The sequence below is a fragment of the Scardinius erythrophthalmus genome (assembly GCF_964197995.2).
Source record: "Scardinius erythrophthalmus genome assembly, chromosome: 9".
Classification (NCBI taxonomy): domain Eukaryota; kingdom Metazoa; phylum Chordata; class Actinopteri; order Cypriniformes; family Leuciscidae; genus Scardinius; species Scardinius erythrophthalmus.
This window is the reverse complement of record NC_138229.1, coordinates 48895988-48916079: the sequence shown is the minus strand read 5'-3', so window position 1 is coordinate 48916079 and position 20092 is coordinate 48895988. Positions and strand designations below refer to the sequence as shown.

Genomic DNA, 20092 nt, shown 5'->3' with positions numbered 1-20092 from the left:
GCTGTTGCTATTATACCGGCGGGATAAATGACTCTCCGACGCAAATCTCAAATGTGTTGGTCTGAAGTCGCTTCATTATTCATAGGTGTGGTTTGGGCGTAACGTGAAATAAACCAATCAGAGCGTCATCTCACATTCCCTTTAAGAGCAGGCGCACTTGTTCCATGGCGGATTGCTATTATAACGGCGGATTTGCCAGACGCACGCCAGGAGCGGTCCACAATTAAAACAGCTGTAATGTAAAAACTAACCCTAACCTTAACCTTAACATTTTTGCAATTAATCTGATATTTTGCAGGTCAGTGCTTGTCTAAAATTTATTTTCTTTTTTTTAAATCAATGTGCGCTAGAACTAAACTCGTAAATAGTATGAATGCTATGAATATTAATAACATCTCTTTAGCTTATCATTTTATCAGACTGATTTGAACGATTGGTGTCATAATGGTTTATCTGCCACAAGTGTGTTCTTTGAAATGTTTGTAATTGTGCTGAGTGCAGTATTTCCCTCACCTTGATGACCGTCAGCAGGCCTTCGTTAGAGACCGGGTCAGTGTGCGCAGAGAAGTGAGCCGCGGGGTCACCCGCTGTTATCCTGTAGATAGTGCTCCACGCTCCAGTGTTGGGCTGGTCTTTATCCGTCACCGTCAACTTCAACACATTAATGTTGACCTGGTTCTCTGGTACCTCGCCAAAAAACTGTATAACATAACACATGTATGTGACAGTAAAACAGAGGGCATGTCATGCTTTCATTTACATGTCACATGCTAATACTGCATTGTTAGTTTGACTCGATGTATATATTTAGAATATTTCTAAATTTGGCTTTAGTTTCATTATGATGTGCTTATGGTCTACTACTTTGTGATGAGTATGCATATTTGCATTGCTTTAACACCTCTCTGTAATCCTCACACACCAACTGGTTGATTAAAAAAAGCTTGCAGCTATTGGCCAAATTCCTGTCTCAACCATTAGCCTACTCGTAGCATGAACGAGTGAATCGCGTGTACGGCATCATACAGTTGTTCAAGAGCAGCCAATGACAGTTATCCTGAGCCAAAACAGTGTCCAAACAAAAGAGCACATTTACAAAAAGTTCAATTATTTTGTTCTAGTCAAGATCTGTGGGAAGCAAAATGTTTGACATGTAAAGCTGGCACTTTTGAGGATAGTTTGTTTGACTCTTCAGTTGTCCGGCCCCTATCTGTTAGTTTTGGCCATTCTGAAATGATCTCCTTGCAGTCACTAGCCGAGGTAATCAAGCAGTCGAAACTGTTTATTAGATAGTATTCCAGCGAGATTAGTAAAGGAAGCATTTGATGTTCTTGGCCCTAGTATCCTATCTATAAATAATAGTCTTTTAACAGGAATAGTCCCTAATCAGTTTAAACATGCTCTTGTTCAGCCTCTTAAAAAACAAAAACACACACACACACACACATTTGGACCCTGCTGTTGTAGCAGATTATCGGCCAAGTTCAAAGGTACCTTTTTTATCAAATGTTTTGGAGAAGGTGGTTTTGAATCAAATAAACAGATTTTAGGGCTTACTATAGTACTGGGTCGGCTTTGATCAGGGTTTTAAATGATTTATTGACTGCAGTTGACTGCTGGTCTTCAGCAGTTCTTGTTTTGCTGGACCTTAGTGCTGCATTTGACACCATTGACAATGACCATTTTACTCTCACACCTTGAAAAGGTTGTGGGAATTAACGGGTATAGCGCTTGCATGGTTTAAGTCTTATCTTTTAAACAGAACATTTTCTGTAAATGTTGGTCGAGATTATTCACAACCTGTCTCTTTGCTTAGAGGGGTTCCTCAGGGGTCCGTTCTCGGCCCAATTTTGTTTTCTTTGTAGTTTTTACCCCTTGGGTCAATTTTTAGCAAGCATGGAATCCCCTTTCACTTTTATGCAGATGATATGCAAGTCTACTGTATCTTCCTCTGAAAAAGAACAGTAAGAAGCAAATAGAGTCGGGAGAAATTTAGGAGTTCTCTTTGACAGTGATCTCAGAGAAACAGATTTATTCTGTGGTTAAGTCTTGTTTTTATCACTTGAGATTAATAGCGAAGGTGAAACCATTTTTGTCCACGTGTGATCTCGAAAAACTCATTCATGCTTCTGTATTTACAAGGCTAGATTACCGCAACTCACTATATGTCGGCATACATAAATCATTGCTTAGCCGCTGACAACTGGTCCAAAATTCTGCTGCGAGGCTTCTGACAGGTACTCGTAAGAGAGACCACATTACAGTTTAGAGATTTTAATCTGATCGATTACAGAATAAAGTTTGACATTTTTTTTTCTATTTTAAAATTAAAGTTTTTGTTTATAAATCATTGCATGGTATGGCTCCATTGTATTTGGTGAATTTGATTGAGAAATATGAACCAGAACGGTCTGTAAGGTCAGCTGACCAACTGGTTTTAACGACTCCTAGAACTAAACGGAGAAGTGGAGATCGAGCTTTTGTAGCGATAGCTCCTAAACTCTGGAATGATCTACCCCTTTCTCTCAGATCGGCACCCACATTAAGTGTTTTGAAACACAAGCTTAGGGAATACCTCCTCGCATTTGCATTTAATGGGGTATAGAAGTTGTTCATGTATTAAAACTGAGGGGGTTATTTCGCTGTTATTTTAAGTGTGGTTTTAGTGTTGTGTTTTTATGGGTGACTTTGTGTTTTAGATATTTTACAGCACTTTGTTCAATGGTCAATTGTGTAAAAGTGCTTAATAAATAAATAAGCGAAACGAATAAAGGTGCAAGTGTTTTAGAAGCTCAGCACGAGCACTGAAAATCAAATGTGTAAAGGCACACAGTTTTTTTGAGAAGTCGTCACCTTTCTTTCTATAGCGCTTTATACGAAGCAGTTTTACAGTAATAACAAGAAAAAATTCTGTTAAAAAGGAAAGTTGAATTCTGCAGTAAAGCAGCTCTAAAAAGAGGATAAACAGTCATTGTTCAGCTGATCAGTTCAGTGGGGTTCAGTAGCTGAGAGAAGTTCATCAGTTCTGTCAGAGTTTCCTCTGCAGAAGCGGTGTGTGTGTGTGTGTGTGTGTTCTCACCGTGTCCGAGGTGAACTCTGGAGGGTTGTCGTTGATGTCTGTGACGGTGATGACAGCAGTGCATGTATTAGAGAGACCGTAGGTGGGGTTTCCCTCCATGTCAGTGGCTTGAATAATCAGTGTGTACTGAGGCACTTTCTGCAAAGACAGACCACACAGACGAAATGCTGTATAAACTAATAATGTAATGCAAACAGTGTCTAAAATTTCATACATGCAATGCATTAAAGTAATTACAGTTAGCAAATATAGTGCTTAACAAAAACAAAAAAGGTTAATGAAAAGTAATTAAAATAATATTGCACTTAAATATGGTATTGCACACAAAAAGAAAGGAAGGAAAATAATATATTTTTGTAAAAATCATTTTGTGGCTGCTGTGAAAAAGCTATTCTGATAACTGGCAGTTCTTGTCTTCAGTCTGCATTGCCAGACGGTGATGTCTAAGCAGATTGTGTGCTGGATGAGAAGAGTCACCAACAATTCTCCCAACGTGTTTCTTGACACGGGCCATGTACAGGTCCAGGTCGGTCCCGAACACTCGCTGGAGTCTGTGCTTGTCCAGTCGGTGGCAGAGCTGAACCCGACAGGACAGGACAGGACAGGTTCACCTGTGAAATCAGCACAGCGTGTCCTTCGCCAGGTTAGGGTTCTTCAGTTGATGAAAAAGGACATCATCTGCTGTGATGATGAGGACACACTGCAGACGAGATACCAAACAACTCGAAGGAACAGTCATGGTCAGTGGAGACAAAACCTCTTTTAAACCGCAATCATGTGCTCTCCTGCCTAGATGTGGACTCATCTCTATCCCGGATAAGGCTGATAGAGGAGCTCCAGAATAAAGTGCAGTCCCAGGGTCAGTACATCTTCCACAGACCTACTGTACGTGATCTACAGACACACAGCAGTGAGCCTGTGATGAGCTTCAGGCGTGCTAATACCAGCCTCTCCAGGCATCCCGTAACCACTGAGTTCAGGGTTACTGTACTCATTCAGACCTGAGCTGTGTGGGAACAGGGACAATAGTGGATCGAGTGAAGCATGACCGGACCTTGCTCACTTCCAGTGATTTATTAAATATCGGAGTAAAAACGGGAAATAACATCTTCCTCGCAGAGTGTAAAAGCTGGAAGGGAGGGAATGGAGGGAGAAATGGAGGATTGGGGAGCAGGAAAAGAAATAAATAAAGGCAGAGCGAGAGGCTGATAGACTTCTCAAACCTGCAGCAGAAGATGTTCAGATGTTCAGATCTTCAGACAGCTTTTGGGTGTTACACAAGATGTTTTATAATTGTTGTTCCTTAGATCTCTTGGTCTCCAGTTTCACTTGTATGCTGATGACACCCAGATTTACATCCACTCAAACCGGGAGATTATGCGGCTGTTGCTTTTTTTGAACATCGCATTTCTGTGATAAAAATATGGATGTCTCAAAATGTTCTTTGCCATGAAGGTGATAAGACAGAGGATGTGCTCATTGGTTCAGCCGGATCGTTAACACTCATACACCAGTGCAATGCAGCGCGACGCAAGTGTGTTTGGCTAGTTTCAGCCCGACGCAGTTTTCACTTTCCCGTCCTGCGCCACGTTGTTTATATAGCGAATGCATGTGTGCCCATCTGTGGCCCGTCAGGAGAACTGACATGCTGAATCCCTTAGTGATTTAAATCCTCTCTTAAAATGCACCTTTTTAGACTTGCTTATGTATGATTTCTTAGTTTATCAGTGTATATTGTATGTTTGTATATTGTATGTATGTTTAGCACATGTTTTTATTTATTTATTGATATTGTATATTCTCTGTGTAAAGCACTTGAGGTAATCAAGATGTCTTTGCAGAGGTCAAGGTTTATGACCAGATCACGTGGCATTGGTGTACCTCTCGGTCCAGGCCAGCAGCAACAGTGATGACACTCCCAGTCCTGTTGTTAATGGTGAACATGTTTGGACTGGGGCTCTCGGGATTCTGGGACACAATCTTATAGCGCAGCTGCCCATTAAGAGTTTTGGGATCGTCCTTGTCCACTGCCGTCACTGTCATTACTGTCGTGCCTATGGAAATTGAAGACACAATATACTAACACACACACACACACACACAAGCTTGTCGTGCACACACACACATGTGAAATGGGTTGACCTGGTTTAGAGCCTTCGGGAACGCTTCCGTTCCAGATCTGCTGGATGAACTCTGGCCGGTTGTCATTCATGTCAATGACGTTGATCATGATGTCTATGGGGTTTTCCACCTGATTCCCATTCAGGTCCACAGCATGGGCCCTCAACTGAGGCCATAACACACAGAGGACTGCATGTAAATGAACAAATACAGGGCATGCGAAACACATGTAACTGTGTTGATATGTCAAGGTAGTAAGAAGTGTAGATTATTTTTACTGTGCTCACTGACTATATGGCAACAAACATTTAAATACATGAGTTATTGCACAATACATTGAGAAAATGTCTAGAAAAGGTTAATATTTCTGACATTAAATCATTGTAAAGTGGTGATGTTAAATCTCAGTGTTGCTGGTGTCATGCCCTCAGGTTTATTATTAAAGCAGATTATTATAATACTGACTCTCTGAAATGCTTCATTTGACCAAGTCAATGTCATTCTGGGTCTGATTGGTCAGTTATCCCTGATAATGACTGATAATAGTCATGTCATAAGTAGGTTGTTATTGCATATTAATTAGGAGACAACTTCTCTGAGAGTTTATCATGCTGTTGTGTTCAGAACAGTTGGTTTTGAACACAGGAATTAGCTAACGTACACTGCCATCTACAGGTTTGGGGTCGTAAGATATTGAATGTTTCTGAAAGAGTCTCTTCTGCTCAGCAAAAGTTTACAGTAAAAACAGTGAAATATTATTCCAGTGTAAATCATCTGTTCTCTATGTGAATATATAGTAAAGTGTAATTTATTCCTGTGATCAAAGCTGAACTTTCAGCATCATTACTCCAGTCTTCAGTGTCACATGATCCTTCAGAAATCACTCTAATATGATGATCTGATGCTCAAGAAACATTTATGATTATTATCAGTGTTGATAAATATTATTTTTATTTATTTGTTGTTATTATAATTATTTATTTATTTTAAATATTACTGACCCTAAACTTACAGTTTTACACACAAGAAAGAGCCCAGCCCTTCCAGTCTAATGTTTAGCTTCGACTCAATCCCTCTTTCCCTCAGCCCAGGAGAATCTTCTACTACTAGTGTTATAACACAGCATTAGAGTTAGGCTTAGAACTACTCTGTATATAGAGAGAGATCACTTCTGCAGCAATACTGTGGAACTGCTTCAGCTGATGCCATTACTGAGTACAGTCATCAGTTCAGTTATAAAGAACAGCCCATTCTTAACAACAGAAGAACATTCTAGTTTGAAGTGTAGAGGAGCTCACATTGAAGCTGGGCAAGTGCTCTCGGTCCAGGGGCTTGAGGACGGTCAGCTGTCCTGAGACGGGGTCGATGGAGAAGACTCCAGTGGGGGGCTGGTCGGCCCCGGGGCCCGTCACGCTGTAGCGTAAACTCACACGCTCGTCATTATCTGAGCGAATCTACATGACAGCAGAGAGAGAGCACAGCCCTGAACAACCGGAAGCAGCTTCGCAACACACTCAAACAGGGTGTTTAATAAAAATCTAGCGCAGGACATGATTTTAAAGGACATTTGGACTTCACGTTAAGATATCATTTACCCTGAAACCACAGCAGATTCAGCATCCTCCATTAACATGCATAACAATATTCTGTGTTCACACTGTGTAATGCATGTATGTGAGTCCATGTGGATTCTGTGAGATTATATTACTATAACTTTGTGTGTGTGTGTGTGTGTGTGTGTGTGTGTGTGTGTGTGTGTGTGTGTGTGTGTGTGTGTTGATCTTACCCTAACCAGTTTCAGTGGGAAAGGCCCTCTTGAGTTTTCTGCCACATTGATAGGAGGAATCACCCAGTCTCTCTTCATGCGCTTGAGAGACACGTCTGTCAGCCGGGGAGGAAACACTATTTCCTGCAGATATGGTCACAGGTGAAGAAACATTTGTTAAACTTGTGTAACAGCGAACAGATGTAAAGTGATACGGCTGCAGGTGTGTACATGCGTCAGTGGATTGTCTAATCAGTGAATTTCATACAAAATTAAATGACAGATTTATTTTTTTTTATTATTTTTTTTATGTTGGCATTATTTACAATTAAATAACCAAATTTGGTGGGCAATGTCACCAAAATATGATTTCACAATATTAGAAATGTTATTTCATGATAACAATATATATATATCACTATAGTTATTTTATTTTTGTTATTACAAATAAAAACAAAGCAGCAAATTACAAACAATAGGGCAAATACAATAAAACAAAAATATGAATTAAACCAATTAAGATTTTCAGGTGCAATAGGTTTATTTAACATGTAGTTAGAAACAGTACAGACATTTAATAATCAAATGTAAAAAATAAAATACTGCATAGTCTTCATTGAATGAATTAAATATAAATGTGTTCTTATTAAAGCTACAACAGTTATTCAGGCAAGAGCAGTGAGTGATGTTCTGACACAGAGCAGGAGGTTTATTAGGGCTGCTGTCACTTTAAGACCAAACACATGGCCCATTATACTGATGCTGTAACGAGGTTAAAATGGTTTTATTTCACAAGATTTTCCTGTTAATATACAATTAAGGCTGTTCTACAATTGTTTCATTCATTCATTCATTCATTCATTCATTCATTCAATCTTTATTAAGGACACAGAATCCCGGTCCATAGTGTTAAAAGAAAAACAAAAAGGAAAATAATAATAATGAAAGCAAAAAAACAAAATACCATAATACATTATTTACACATATAAGCAAGAGCGCCAGTGCTTCCAGACTCTTGAAGTAAACCTGACCGAGCTTTTCCTCAGACAGACCAAAGCTTGTACAATACAGTTTGACTGATTCAGGACTCTACACATAAATGTATAGATACAGTGCCTAATGCCAGCTGCACAAGATCTTTGTCATAATTCAGGGGCGGAAGCAATATGCAAGTAAACTCTTTTATTGTTGGTCAGAATGTTAACATTTTGAACTTGAGCTGCATGACTGACTCGTTCAGAACTCGAAGATCTAAAATGGGACGCAATCCCCCGTCCTTTTCCGGAACTATGAAATACCGGCTGTAAAACCCGGTTTCCCTGTTGGAGGGAGGTACATATTCTATGGCCCCTTTCTCTAACAGAGTGTTTACTTCCTGTTCCATAACCAGAACCTGCTCGGGGCCCACCACTGTGGGCAGGACCCCCATAAACCGAGGTGGGCGTTTTTTGAATTGTATCTGATACCCTTTTTCCACGGTCTGCAGGACCCAACAAGAAACATTCGACAGTAGTTTCCACGCTGTCAAAGATTCTACTAGAGGTACCAGCCTCTCGAGACTGGTTTCTGGATTTCGTTGTTGTTGAGTAGTCAATTCGTCGCCCTGTAACGGCACACCGGCAGGGAACGACCGAACAGACTGCTCTAACACCCTCCTCGGAGGGGGCGGGCATCCCGACCACTACGTTTCCGGGTGGTCCTTGAGATATGTGCTCGCCGGAGACCGCTGCGCCCTGTAACACCTGAGGCGGCAGGGTTGGCAGAACGGTCCCCTGAGGGTACCGAAGAGAGACGGGCACCGTAAAAAGAGGTGTTAACCGCTCTGCTTCGGGGGGGACTACCCTAATTTGTCCTGAGCCCTCGGACGTCAGGACTTTTTCCCAGCAGCCTTCTTGGCGGTAATGACGGTCCGCAGATCCGTCTTACCCCTCAAAGACTGCTGGGTTTGAGCGCGCCCTCCGTGTCCCCGTGACTTTTGTGGGGGAGCATGGGAGGACACACTCTGTTTTTGAGTGGCACGATGTTCAGCGCTTTTTTTAGAGGAGTGAGGCTGCTCCCGCTCAGCAGCCTCATAAAAAGAACGGCGGGGGAGAAGTTTTTGAAGAGCTGCTGCTTGCTTAGAAGCTTCTTGAGATTTTGCTACTGCACTGCTGACTGCATCGCCAAACAGACCAACAGTGGAGACCGGAGCATCTAAGAGAACATGCTTTTCTTTGTCCTTAATATCGCTCAAATTGAGCCACAGATGCCTCTCAGTGGCCACCAGGGCTGCCATAGACAGCCCGATTGATTTAGCGGTCTCCTTGGTGGCCCTGAGAGACAAATCTGTAGCCCTGCGGAGTTCTGCCACAGTATCAGGACCAATTCCCCCGCCCTCCTCTAAATCACCCAGCAATTCAGCCTGATAGGCCTGCATAATGGACATCGTATGCAGACACGCTGCTGCTTGACCAGCGGCTGCATACGATTTATGAACCAGTGATGATGTCATTTTCACTGGTTTAGATGGAAGTGTAGGAGTCTTTAGGGAAGATGCCGTTGCTGGAGAGAGATAGCTCGCAAGCATCTCTTCCACCTTCGGCATCTCCCCATAACCATGCTCTTTATATTTATGAATAGAAGAGTAGTGGGATGTGTTTGGTGTAAAAACTCTATATGAAACTGGTTTCCCCCACGATCTCGACACCTCGGTGTGGAGATCGGGGAAAAACGGAAGACTCCTGCGCTGGGGCTGCGCACGAGATGGCAGGAAGCGTTCGTCGAGTTTGCTTTTCGAACGAACGTCCTGCCTATCCTCTGGCCACTCAATAGACAGTCTGTCAACCGCTCTGGTAATCACATCGAGCAGTTCCTCAAACGCATGAGACTGAGGTGGCGAATCCTCAGACTCAGCTTCAATACTCACAACATCCAACTCCTCAGAGCTGGATAGTTGCAGTACTGGTGCCTCCATCGGGGGGGAAGAAACCGCAGCGCGTGCTTCCACACCCTGATGAGAGGCACTGGATCTGTCAGTAAGAGGCTGAGATAAGGCAGAGCCCGTCTCAACATCCACTGACAGATCCATTTGCGAACCCCAGGTCTGAGATCGCCGCCGAGCCTCAGCCGCGGCGGGACCCGAGCCCTGGGGAGCGTGGTCGGGATTGAACCGAGCCAAACGGGATCAGAGCGTATGCAATGGAAGCGCACAGCAATGCACACAGTCACCACCCTCGAGTGCTGACTGGGCATGCTCCTCTCCCAAACAAACAACACAAAGAGTGTGTGTGTCACCTCCCGTTAAATAACGCGGGCAGGGATGGACACACACTCGATACTGCTGCTTGCTCGCCATACTGAATAAATATATATATATATATAGACAGACAACACCAAATAACAAGGACAGATTTCAACACAGAGCGCAACTGAAGACTCAGAAAGCTTTCGTTTTCTGTTTCGGGCCGGCTTTTATAGTTTCCTGGTACGTGACGTCACCCGCCTCTGACGTTCCGCCACACCATTGGACTGATTTTACATGTGCTTCAAGAAGTCATCACGCAAAGCGTTCCCCATAGCGTCATTCTCGACGCAACGGGAGCTCCCTTGAAAGGGAACTCAGAGAGTGTTTTAGCGCAATTTTCTCACGTCATGGGATCACAACACTAAGAGATAGTAAATCTTTTCCTGGATTTTTTTTGTGCGTTCCCGAGATTAGACCTTCCTTAACATAATGCCGAAAACCCGAAGTCTCTAGGTGGTCTGGTTGAGGAGTAGATAGAAGTGCAAGATTGGTGCACACAGACAGAACAGAAATCATGAGTTAACAATCGCAATTTTGTCCGGTGGAAAATTGCGCAAAAAATAAGAATCCTAGTAAGGTATCCTGGAACACCTCTTTCTGTTAGTTTATCAAACAATTTACCATGATTAATACGGTCAAAGGCTTTAGAAGCATCTAGAAAACACATGAATATTGTAGACCCCTGGTTGTTGTATTTATCCAATAGTTCTTTAAGTGCAAAAATGCACATGTCTTTGCCATGCCCATGCTTGAAGCCAAATTGGTTAGCTGTGAAATATGGCTCGAGTCTCGACAATAGAATCCTTTCAAGCACCTTTGACACAGAGCTTGCCAAGGCTATAGGCCTATAATTATTCATGTCACTAAGTTTACCGGTCTTATCCTTAATCACAGGGACCAATACAGTCAGCAAAAGTGACTGTGGCAAAAGGCCATGTACCAAAAAACCTGTAAAACAAATGGCCAGCAGAGGATAAAGTCTTGTACTGGCATATTTTAAATGTTCAGAGGTAATATTATCTAGCCCACTAGACTTCTTATTCTTCAACTTTGAGACTGCATCGTACACCTCTTGGGGAGTAACAATCACTCCTACCTGGCTTTCTATAGCCCCGCCCCTTTTCACAGCACCCCTGACACAGTTATACAAATCATAATAATGCTTTTGCCAGAGCTGACATATATTCTCGGTCCCAGTCACCCCATTAATATGGGATGAAATAGAGCTTCTACTGCTATTAAGCATCCTGACTTCTTTCCAGAAATCATTATAGCTATTTTGCAAGTTAGATGCAAGGGAGTCTGCCCTTAAGGTATTCTCATTCCTCTTGATGTACCTGAGAGCATATTTAAACTTAGCATTAGCCCTTTTCTTAAGTTTGAACACAGATCCAGATCTTGGCTTTCCTGCTACCGCCCAGGCCTTAAATGCCTGCCGTGCCTCAGTGTGTGCTTCTTCCACAAATGCATTCCATCCAGGTTTGCCAGCATAAGCATTATTAATTATACTATTTAAAATAGTGTCATATAGGCTGAGTAGTTGCGCACCATGGTCTTGATTGGAGCAGTTCACATCACGACACAATATGGTATCTTTTGGGAGCTCAATGTCCTTCAGGTATTGCTATTTACCCAATTTACAGAGGCATTACATGTAGCATATTTAGGAATGCCATCCAGATTACAGTAAAGAATGAGAGGCATATGATCAAATGTGGCCATATTGTAATCTATCTTCATGTCCATCTACAGTACTCAAGCAGTGATCAAGCCAAGATGTAGTGTGCCAGACATCGCTGACATATGTATAGCTTTCCACTGGCAAGATAACCTGACTGGACATAACTAAACCACTCTCATGACAGAACAGTTTCAAATGTTTACCAAACGAGGGTCTAGCATCAGAGATGTCAGCATTCATATCTCCAACTACCTGTATGGAAGTGCAGTCAGCATCTTGTATGAATGTCTGAATGCAAACTAGTCTATTTATATACTCATCTTCATGATCAGGGCACTCATATGGCATATCAACATTCAAAACAATACATTTAGAATCATTACAATGGACTTCAATCCCAATAGCCCTCAATCCCAATAGCCCAGTCCACCCCGAGTCTTAACACTTTAATCAGACTGTCATTGACACCATCCGGTATCCTATCTTTAGCCAATTTAGAGTTAAAGTCTGTGGTGGACTCCCCAGCGCCATGAAAATCCTTATGTAATCCATTAAAATTATCAAGGTCCTGTTTCGCTAAAAAGGTCTCTTGAATGCACAACACGTCACACGTTTCAAAGAGTTTATCCACAATACAGCGTTGTGCTTTATCCCCGTCGCTGTGACCCACATTCAGTCCGCGCACATTATAAGACACAACGGTGAAAGACATTAGCAGTCATTTAGTCTTAGCTACTGCTCTCGTCTGCCATGCCATCTTCCACCCGCGTAACTCCTTGTACACCCTGGGTCTGGTCAGTAGCACGACTGTGAGGCTGATGCATACCTCTGGTTTAAACAAGTGTTTCTAAAAATACATTAAAAAGGGTCTGTAAGGAGGTGATGGTTCAACCTCCCCCCGGTCTTTAGCGGTCTTTTCTGTCTTTCTCCCGAATGAAGAGGTATGCTATGTTCCATGCTACAGATTAGTTGTTAGCATTGGTTGAAAATAATCCACACACAGAAATACACAATGTTTAAGTTGTTTTTTATTTATTTTGTTATTCACAGATGTAAGATCATATACAATATACATACGTTGTGGATTGGTATATTTGGGAATGTTTATTTTTGTTGGCAGTGTACTGTGTTACTGATGTGTGAGCTGAAGCTGGCGTGACGGCCTGTCTATATAAAAATACATTCTCTATGTAGGTATGCATTGACCAATCATACTTTTGTGTTTTTAAGTTTATATTGTCATGTTTCATGTGTATAAGTTTAAGTGTACGGAGTTACTGCGTTTTCTCCTTTGGTCCTTTCTTTTCTGTCTTTCTCCCGAACGAAGAGTGTACTGTGTTACTGATGTGTGAGCTGAAGCTGGTGTGACGGCCTGTCTATATAACAATACATTCTCTATGCAGACCCAATCCGGCGCTCTCCTGTCGTTCTTCACTGATTTCCAAAACAACGCAGACTACAGAAGCATACGATTACACTGATACTGTAACACGTATGCTCTGTGTCCGTTTCCCTGTGACCTAGTTTTCCCCGATCTGTTTGATTGGTCATTTCCTACACCTGTGTCCTGCTAATTATCTAATTAAGTTCCTCTGTTTGCTCTGTGTATTTAGACCCTGTGTTCTCCCTCAGTCTTCATCCGTTCTCGTTAATGTTTGTGTGGTTTTCTCCTGGTTCCTGAGTTTTGTCGTTAGATACCTTTATAATCATTCTCCTTCGTCCTTCTTGATGCTTCCACTACCACGTTCTGTAACAGATACACGTCCGGTTTCCACCCAACTGTTTACTTTCACTTGAGACGTAACCGGCTGTGTTTACAGGAACACTCCACAAGGGGCATTTTGCAGCACTCCTTGTTTTATTGTGAAATTATTTGTCAGCAATGTAGACCAAATGCAATAAAGTGACTATTAAAGCTATTAGCAGCCCTTTAAGATAATACAATTGTAAATAATAAAATAATAGAAAACAAAAGACAGGGAGAGAGAGACAGACAAACAAGCTGCCATCGTGGAACGTGGGGAATATATTGGAGGATTTGAGGGTGCACCAAACACAAATGAATCTTCCAGATTTTCCGTTCAAACATAATTCCACAGAACTCAACACTACAGACCCCAAATCACCAGTCTAATCTAGGGCCATAAATGGAGTGGGCTACAGCCAGTCTGAGCTAACCAACGAAAACCCCAGCTAAGATCTTTATGGCCATGCGATTGTAGCCAATGGTAGTAATTTCCTTTGCAGATTGATGGGGGCGTGCCTTATTTCACGTGTTTTGTTTGGCCTATAAAGGCAGCTTTAGGTGTCTTAGGCATGTTCCACATTTGGGGGTGAAGTGTGAGTTCACGTGTGTTTGCTGTGTTTTTCAGAGAGTAGGCGAGCAGGCCCCAGCCCTGGAGTGGAAACAGAGCTGTGTGTGTGTGTGTGTGTATTATATCTTTATATTTGGATTTTCATACATGTGATTTAAGACTTTCCAATAAATTTTTTTTTTTTGTATTTCACCTCTGTTTCGAGTCCTGACTCAGCCGTAATCGAACCTGTGTGCTTTAGTGATGCTTCTAAAGGCGATTCCCCGGTAGATTAGCCTCCGGGGTGGCGTAGGCGGGTATCTTAGAGGTGTAGATTTTTAAGTCTGCCCTCTGGGGGTGGTTTGCCGGTATAGGCAATTCCCTCCCTGGTTTAAACTTTCAATTGTTCTTGCTAAACCCTGAGAGTAACCACCACGTCGCCACACAAGCTTCAAAGAGATGAGCCCAGCTAAAGGAAGAACGTGTCAATGTTAGATAGTGTGGAAGAGACTGATTGGTTCAGAGATGGCACAGCTCGGGACCGACCAAGATAACAACAGAGGTTGCTTGATCCCAAGACAAAGGATCTCAAACAGACCTCCTTCTTCTTACGGACCCCTAAATGACCCCAGGGTTGAAATCTCTTAAAACCACAGAGACTGAGACTTTACATTTCAAAATACATCAAATCATCCCACAACAGAAGAAAATGCCGCCTCTGAAATAAAGACAGTGCCTAATTGGTCAGAACTCATCCAGGAAGCTGGACAAACATTTGAGGTTAAAACCTTAGGACCCGAACAAAGCATTAGCATATACTAAGATTAGCCATTGAGTAGCCGTGACAGAGTAACCAGACAGACGAGTAACCATGTAGACGAGCAGACGAAAGAACCCAAGTCAAGATCAGAAGAACATCTCATCTCACTTTTCTTTCTCTTACTTAGTTTTCTTCTGCTTTTCGTTGAGAGTCTCGGTTCTAAGTTAAGTTTTGCTGCAAAGTTTCAGTCCATGATTCGGCTGCAAAGCCCGTTTCCAACTTCAAACACTTTCCATCCATCCGCCAGCACACCACGTGATTGGCCGCTCGAGACAGGCAGGAAGAGACCGATTCTTTCACGATTCCCTATAAATAAATTGATAATTCCCTTTGAGCTAAATTGACCTGTTTGACCCTTACAATATGTATCACCATATTGCGCATCCATTCATCGAACAGTGCCTTGAACCGCCGGTGAGACAGCGCCGCGGACCGCATATTACTGACAGCTTTGACATCATCTCGCTTCACATCCACAAGCCTGATGGATTTGGCACATAGCTGTTCTTGATGTAAAATACAGTGCTACACTTTCCCCTCACATTCACTGACTTTCTGAGACACCAACGTAGCAAGGCCAGACAAAATCAACAAAACAAAACGCATACAATCATACATAAACTCTAAATACTGGGGAAAACAGCAGTCGAGTACACAATCGGCTTCCAGATAAGTCTGTCACTTTTAAAACAGGCATTTCAATTAGTCATACACTTTTTTTAAATATAAAATCACATAAAACATTCAACTACCTCTACAAAGTTTTCATTCACAAGTTCACACTTAAAAACGATCAGCTAGAGTAAAGTAGTACTAGCATTGGGTCTGAGGACGGGCTGGAGCTCTGCATGTGTCCTGAACCCTGGAGTTCTCCCCGTATCTCTGGTTAGGAGAGGAACCAGGCGAGTGTGGTGGAGGAATGCGATCAATTATTATTATTATAACAACAATTATATGAAAAATGTTGAAGATAAAACATTTGAGGGGACATTCACAAGTGTGATGCATTCATTATATTGGTTTTATAGTAAATGTCAGATGTTCAACTTTACTTTTTTTTTTTTCATGAAATATTACCAGCAGAAATGAACTTTCTCATTAATTTCCATTAATTAACTATGTTCTGACCATTTTTTATTCTACCCAAGCATTTACACTGCAATTACAACAGCAGAGCATGAGATTAATGATTTAAATATATATTAAAAAACTGAATATAGAAAAAATGGGAATGAGATGGGGGGGGGGGGGGGATAAATAAAATTAAAACCACCAGTAGGTGGCGGAAAATCACTGTCTTAATGATGAATGAGTCATAGAAGCGTTCATTCAAATGATTTGTTCTGGAACTCAGCAACTGGGTCACTGAATCTCAAAACCCCGGATTCGTTCAGAGACACGTAACTCTTAACTCTTTTGCTGTGGCTTGTTTGGAACTATTGACATTGGAGAAACAGAGTAAAAACAACAATACTGACAATATTATGTAAAAAAAAAAATCACTTATCACAATATTCAAACTTTGTCTACTGAACTGTTGTATAAAATTGGTTGGTTAATATCATATGTTATTAATATAAAAATAACTCCTACTAGGGCCATTTTCCAACCATATCTTTTGGGCGCATTGTATTAATTCTGCTGCCATTTGGCCCCCCAATCCCCTGATACCGTCTGACCCTGCTTCAAGAGAAACATGGATAAAACACAACAAAACACCATCAATAGTTTTGTATGTTGTTTTACGTCATTGGAAAGAGCGACACATTTGGCATTAAAGCACTATGATTTGAAATAAACAAATGTCAGCGAATTTATGCTCGTTAATTAGAAAACATATGCCATCATTAATTATCATTTGAATCTATTGACAGCCTTAGGCTACATTTGAAACATAATTTTGTATAAAGAGGCATGTTGTTTTGACAACTATTCTCTCTTGATTTAACGTTAGTCAAACTAACTATAATGAACAGGTTATAAGCCGTATCTTACTTTTAGACGTGGTGAATGAAGTCTGTGGTTGTGATGATCGAGTCTGATATCCATTGTCATGCATACAGAAAATCTCCTTTTATGAATATGGTCAATTTCAAAGTGTTTATATCCAAAATCCAGAATCACTGGAGTCAAAGTGCAAACTTATGACGTCAGAAGTAGCGTAGTGCGTCATGGCGTAGTGTAAATATCAGCACTACGTCACATTACTAGCATAAGTTGCGTTTTACACTTAAAGGGACGGTTTGGAGTAAATTCAACCTAGGGTCCTTTGCACCATGACCTTGAGCCAAACACCCCCCAGAAGCCTTTTTCCCCTTGGTTGAACATTATTAAAGTTAGAGCTTATTTAGAGATATCAGCCGGATGGGTTAGTGCAGGTGCTAATGGATCCAAGGATGTATCTCATAAATCACCCCACTAATAATGCCCAGAATGGCACCAAACTTCAACAGTAGTACAAATAGCTTCTGTACTCATAAAACGAGCCATTGGAAAGTTTGTAAGTACATCAGGAGTTTATTTAAATAACACTTGCCTGACGGCTCATGCTACTGCTAACCCGGACGTCGACGTCACTTCAGTGGTTTGGGAAAAGCACGTAAAAGTCCTGGCAGCAATAACTGTGTGTTATTATCTCCATAATCACCACATTACATCTATAACTGTGTTAATATCTCCATAATCACCACATTACATCTATAACTGTGTTAATATCTCCATAATCATCAGATTTCATCTATAACTGTGTTAATATCTCCATAATCACTACATTACAGCAATAACTGTGTGTTATTATCTCCATAATCACCACATTACATCTATAACTGTGTTATTATCTCCATAATCACCACATTACATCTATAACTGTGTTAATATCTCCATAATCACCACATTTCATCTATAACTGTGTTAATATCTCCATAATCACTACATTACAGCAATAACTGTGTGTTATTATCTCCATAATCACCACATTACATCTATAACTGTGTTCATATCTCCATAATCACTACATTACAGCAATAACTGTGTGTTATTATCTCCATAATCACCACATTACATCTATAACTGTGTTAATATCTCCATAATCACCACATTACATCTATAACTGTGTTAATATCTCCATAATCACCACATTTCATCTATAACTGTGTTAATATCTCCATAATCACTACATTACAGCAATAACTGTGTGTTATTATCTCCATAATCACCACATTACATCTATAACTGTGTTAATATCTCCATAATCACCACATTACATCTATAACTGTGTTATTATCTCCATAATCACCACATTACATCTATAACTGTGTTAATATCTCCATTAATATCTCCATAATCACCACATTACATCTATAACTGTGTTATTATCTCCATAATCACCACATTTCATCTATAACTGTGTTAATATCTCCATAATCACTACATTACAGCAATAACTGTGTGTTATTATCTCCATAATCACCACATTACATCTATAACTGTGTTAATATCTCCATAATCACCACATTACATCTATAACTGTGTTAATATCTCCATAATCACCACATTACATCTATAACTGTGTTATTATCTCCATAATCACCACATTACATCTATAACTGTGTTAATATCTCCATAATCACCACATTTCATCTATAACTGTGTTAATATCTCCATAATCACTACATTACAGCAATAACTGTGTGTTATTATCTCCATAATCACCACATTTCATCTATAACTGTGTTAATATCTCCATAATCACCACATTTCATCTATAACTGTGTTAATATCTCCATAATCACTACATTACAGCAATAACTGTGTGTTATTATCTCCATAATCACCACATTACATCTATAACTGTGTTATTATCTCCAGAATCACCACATTACATCTATAACTGTGTTAATATCTCCATAATCACTACATTACAGCAATAACTGTGTGTTATTATCTCCATAATCACTACATTACATCTATAACTGTGTTAATATCTCCATAATCACCACATTACATCTATAACTGTGTTAATATCTCCATAATCACCACATTACATCTATAACTGTGTTAATATCTCCAGAATGCCTCTTCCAGCTCGGACTCATGATGCAGATGTCGTACCTGTGATGGATGAGCTCCGGCTGGGATCAGTGTGAGCTGTGTCCTCCACTGCTGACGGGAGGCCTCGTCCTGGGCTTTAATGAGCAGAGGAGTCCTCGTCCAGGAGTGGGTCGGGTGTAGCGGGCGGAGCGCGTACACTACTCCATCCACTGAGATCCAGAAGTCTTCAGGCTCACTGCATTCAAACCTCACATGAGCCCGTCTGCCACAGTCCACATACTTCACTGCCAGACACAACAAACATCAACAATTACATCTCTTTCAGATGTAAGACAGAAATCAGGTTACATGAACATCACAGTCTACTATTTCTTACATCTGTCTCCTGAGAAATATACTCTAACACCCTCTTATTTTAGGTTTTAGAAGAGATCTCAACAACTTTGCAAACTGTGCACCAGGTTAAATGTCTCAATATGAACTCAAACCAGGGCCGTGCACAGACCTTTTGAGGGGCATGTGTGGAAACTGAAAAAGAGCACCCCCCCATTCCCTTTTTTATATTAAGATTATTTAGTAAGCCTACATAAAAGGAAGAAATGGTCACATCTTCATGATCTTCAGTGAACAAGTGTTTAAGACACTTGTAAAACGACTTCTGTAAGTCACTTTGGATAAAGGACTCTGGTACATGACTACTACAGGTGGGAGAAAAACATTGATTCATCGCGATTCTCTATCCAACCAACTCTATCTAAACCATTCTGGAATGATTCCGAGCTTAGCTTTTAAGCACAGATGTGTGTGTTTTAGAAACACCTGTATTCTGATTGCTTCCAATTACTCTCACACACACACACACACACACACACACACACACACACACACACACACACACACACACACACATCGCTCATGTTGTTTGGAATGCAGTGGGCTTATATATTAAAAATATGAAACTCACTGACAGAAGGCTACTTTCAATGTCAAAAGCTGAGA

At 41.0% G+C, this 20092-nt stretch overlaps 1 protein-coding gene across 2 annotated transcripts in view; it reads right to left on the bottom strand.

Annotated features, from left to right (window-relative positions):
* Window positions 1-20092, bottom strand: part of LOC308696384 (cadherin-2) — a 147397-nt gene that overhangs the window by 55096 nt on the left and 72209 nt on the right. For both annotated transcript variants that reach the window (XM_081375085.1, XM_081375086.1), the window contains exons 3-9: window positions 19154-19377; window positions 6987-7109; window positions 6499-6654; window positions 5222-5366; window positions 4961-5133; window positions 3080-3217; window positions 514-699 (exon numbers count right to left, since the gene is read on the bottom strand). In XM_081375085.1, the coding sequence (XP_081231211.1) occupies window positions 514-699; window positions 3080-3217; window positions 4961-5133; window positions 5222-5366; window positions 6499-6654; window positions 6987-7109; window positions 19154-19377 (1145 nt within the window). The remainder of the gene's footprint in view (window positions 1-513; window positions 700-3079; window positions 3218-4960; window positions 5134-5221; window positions 5367-6498; window positions 6655-6986; window positions 7110-19153; window positions 19378-20092) is intronic.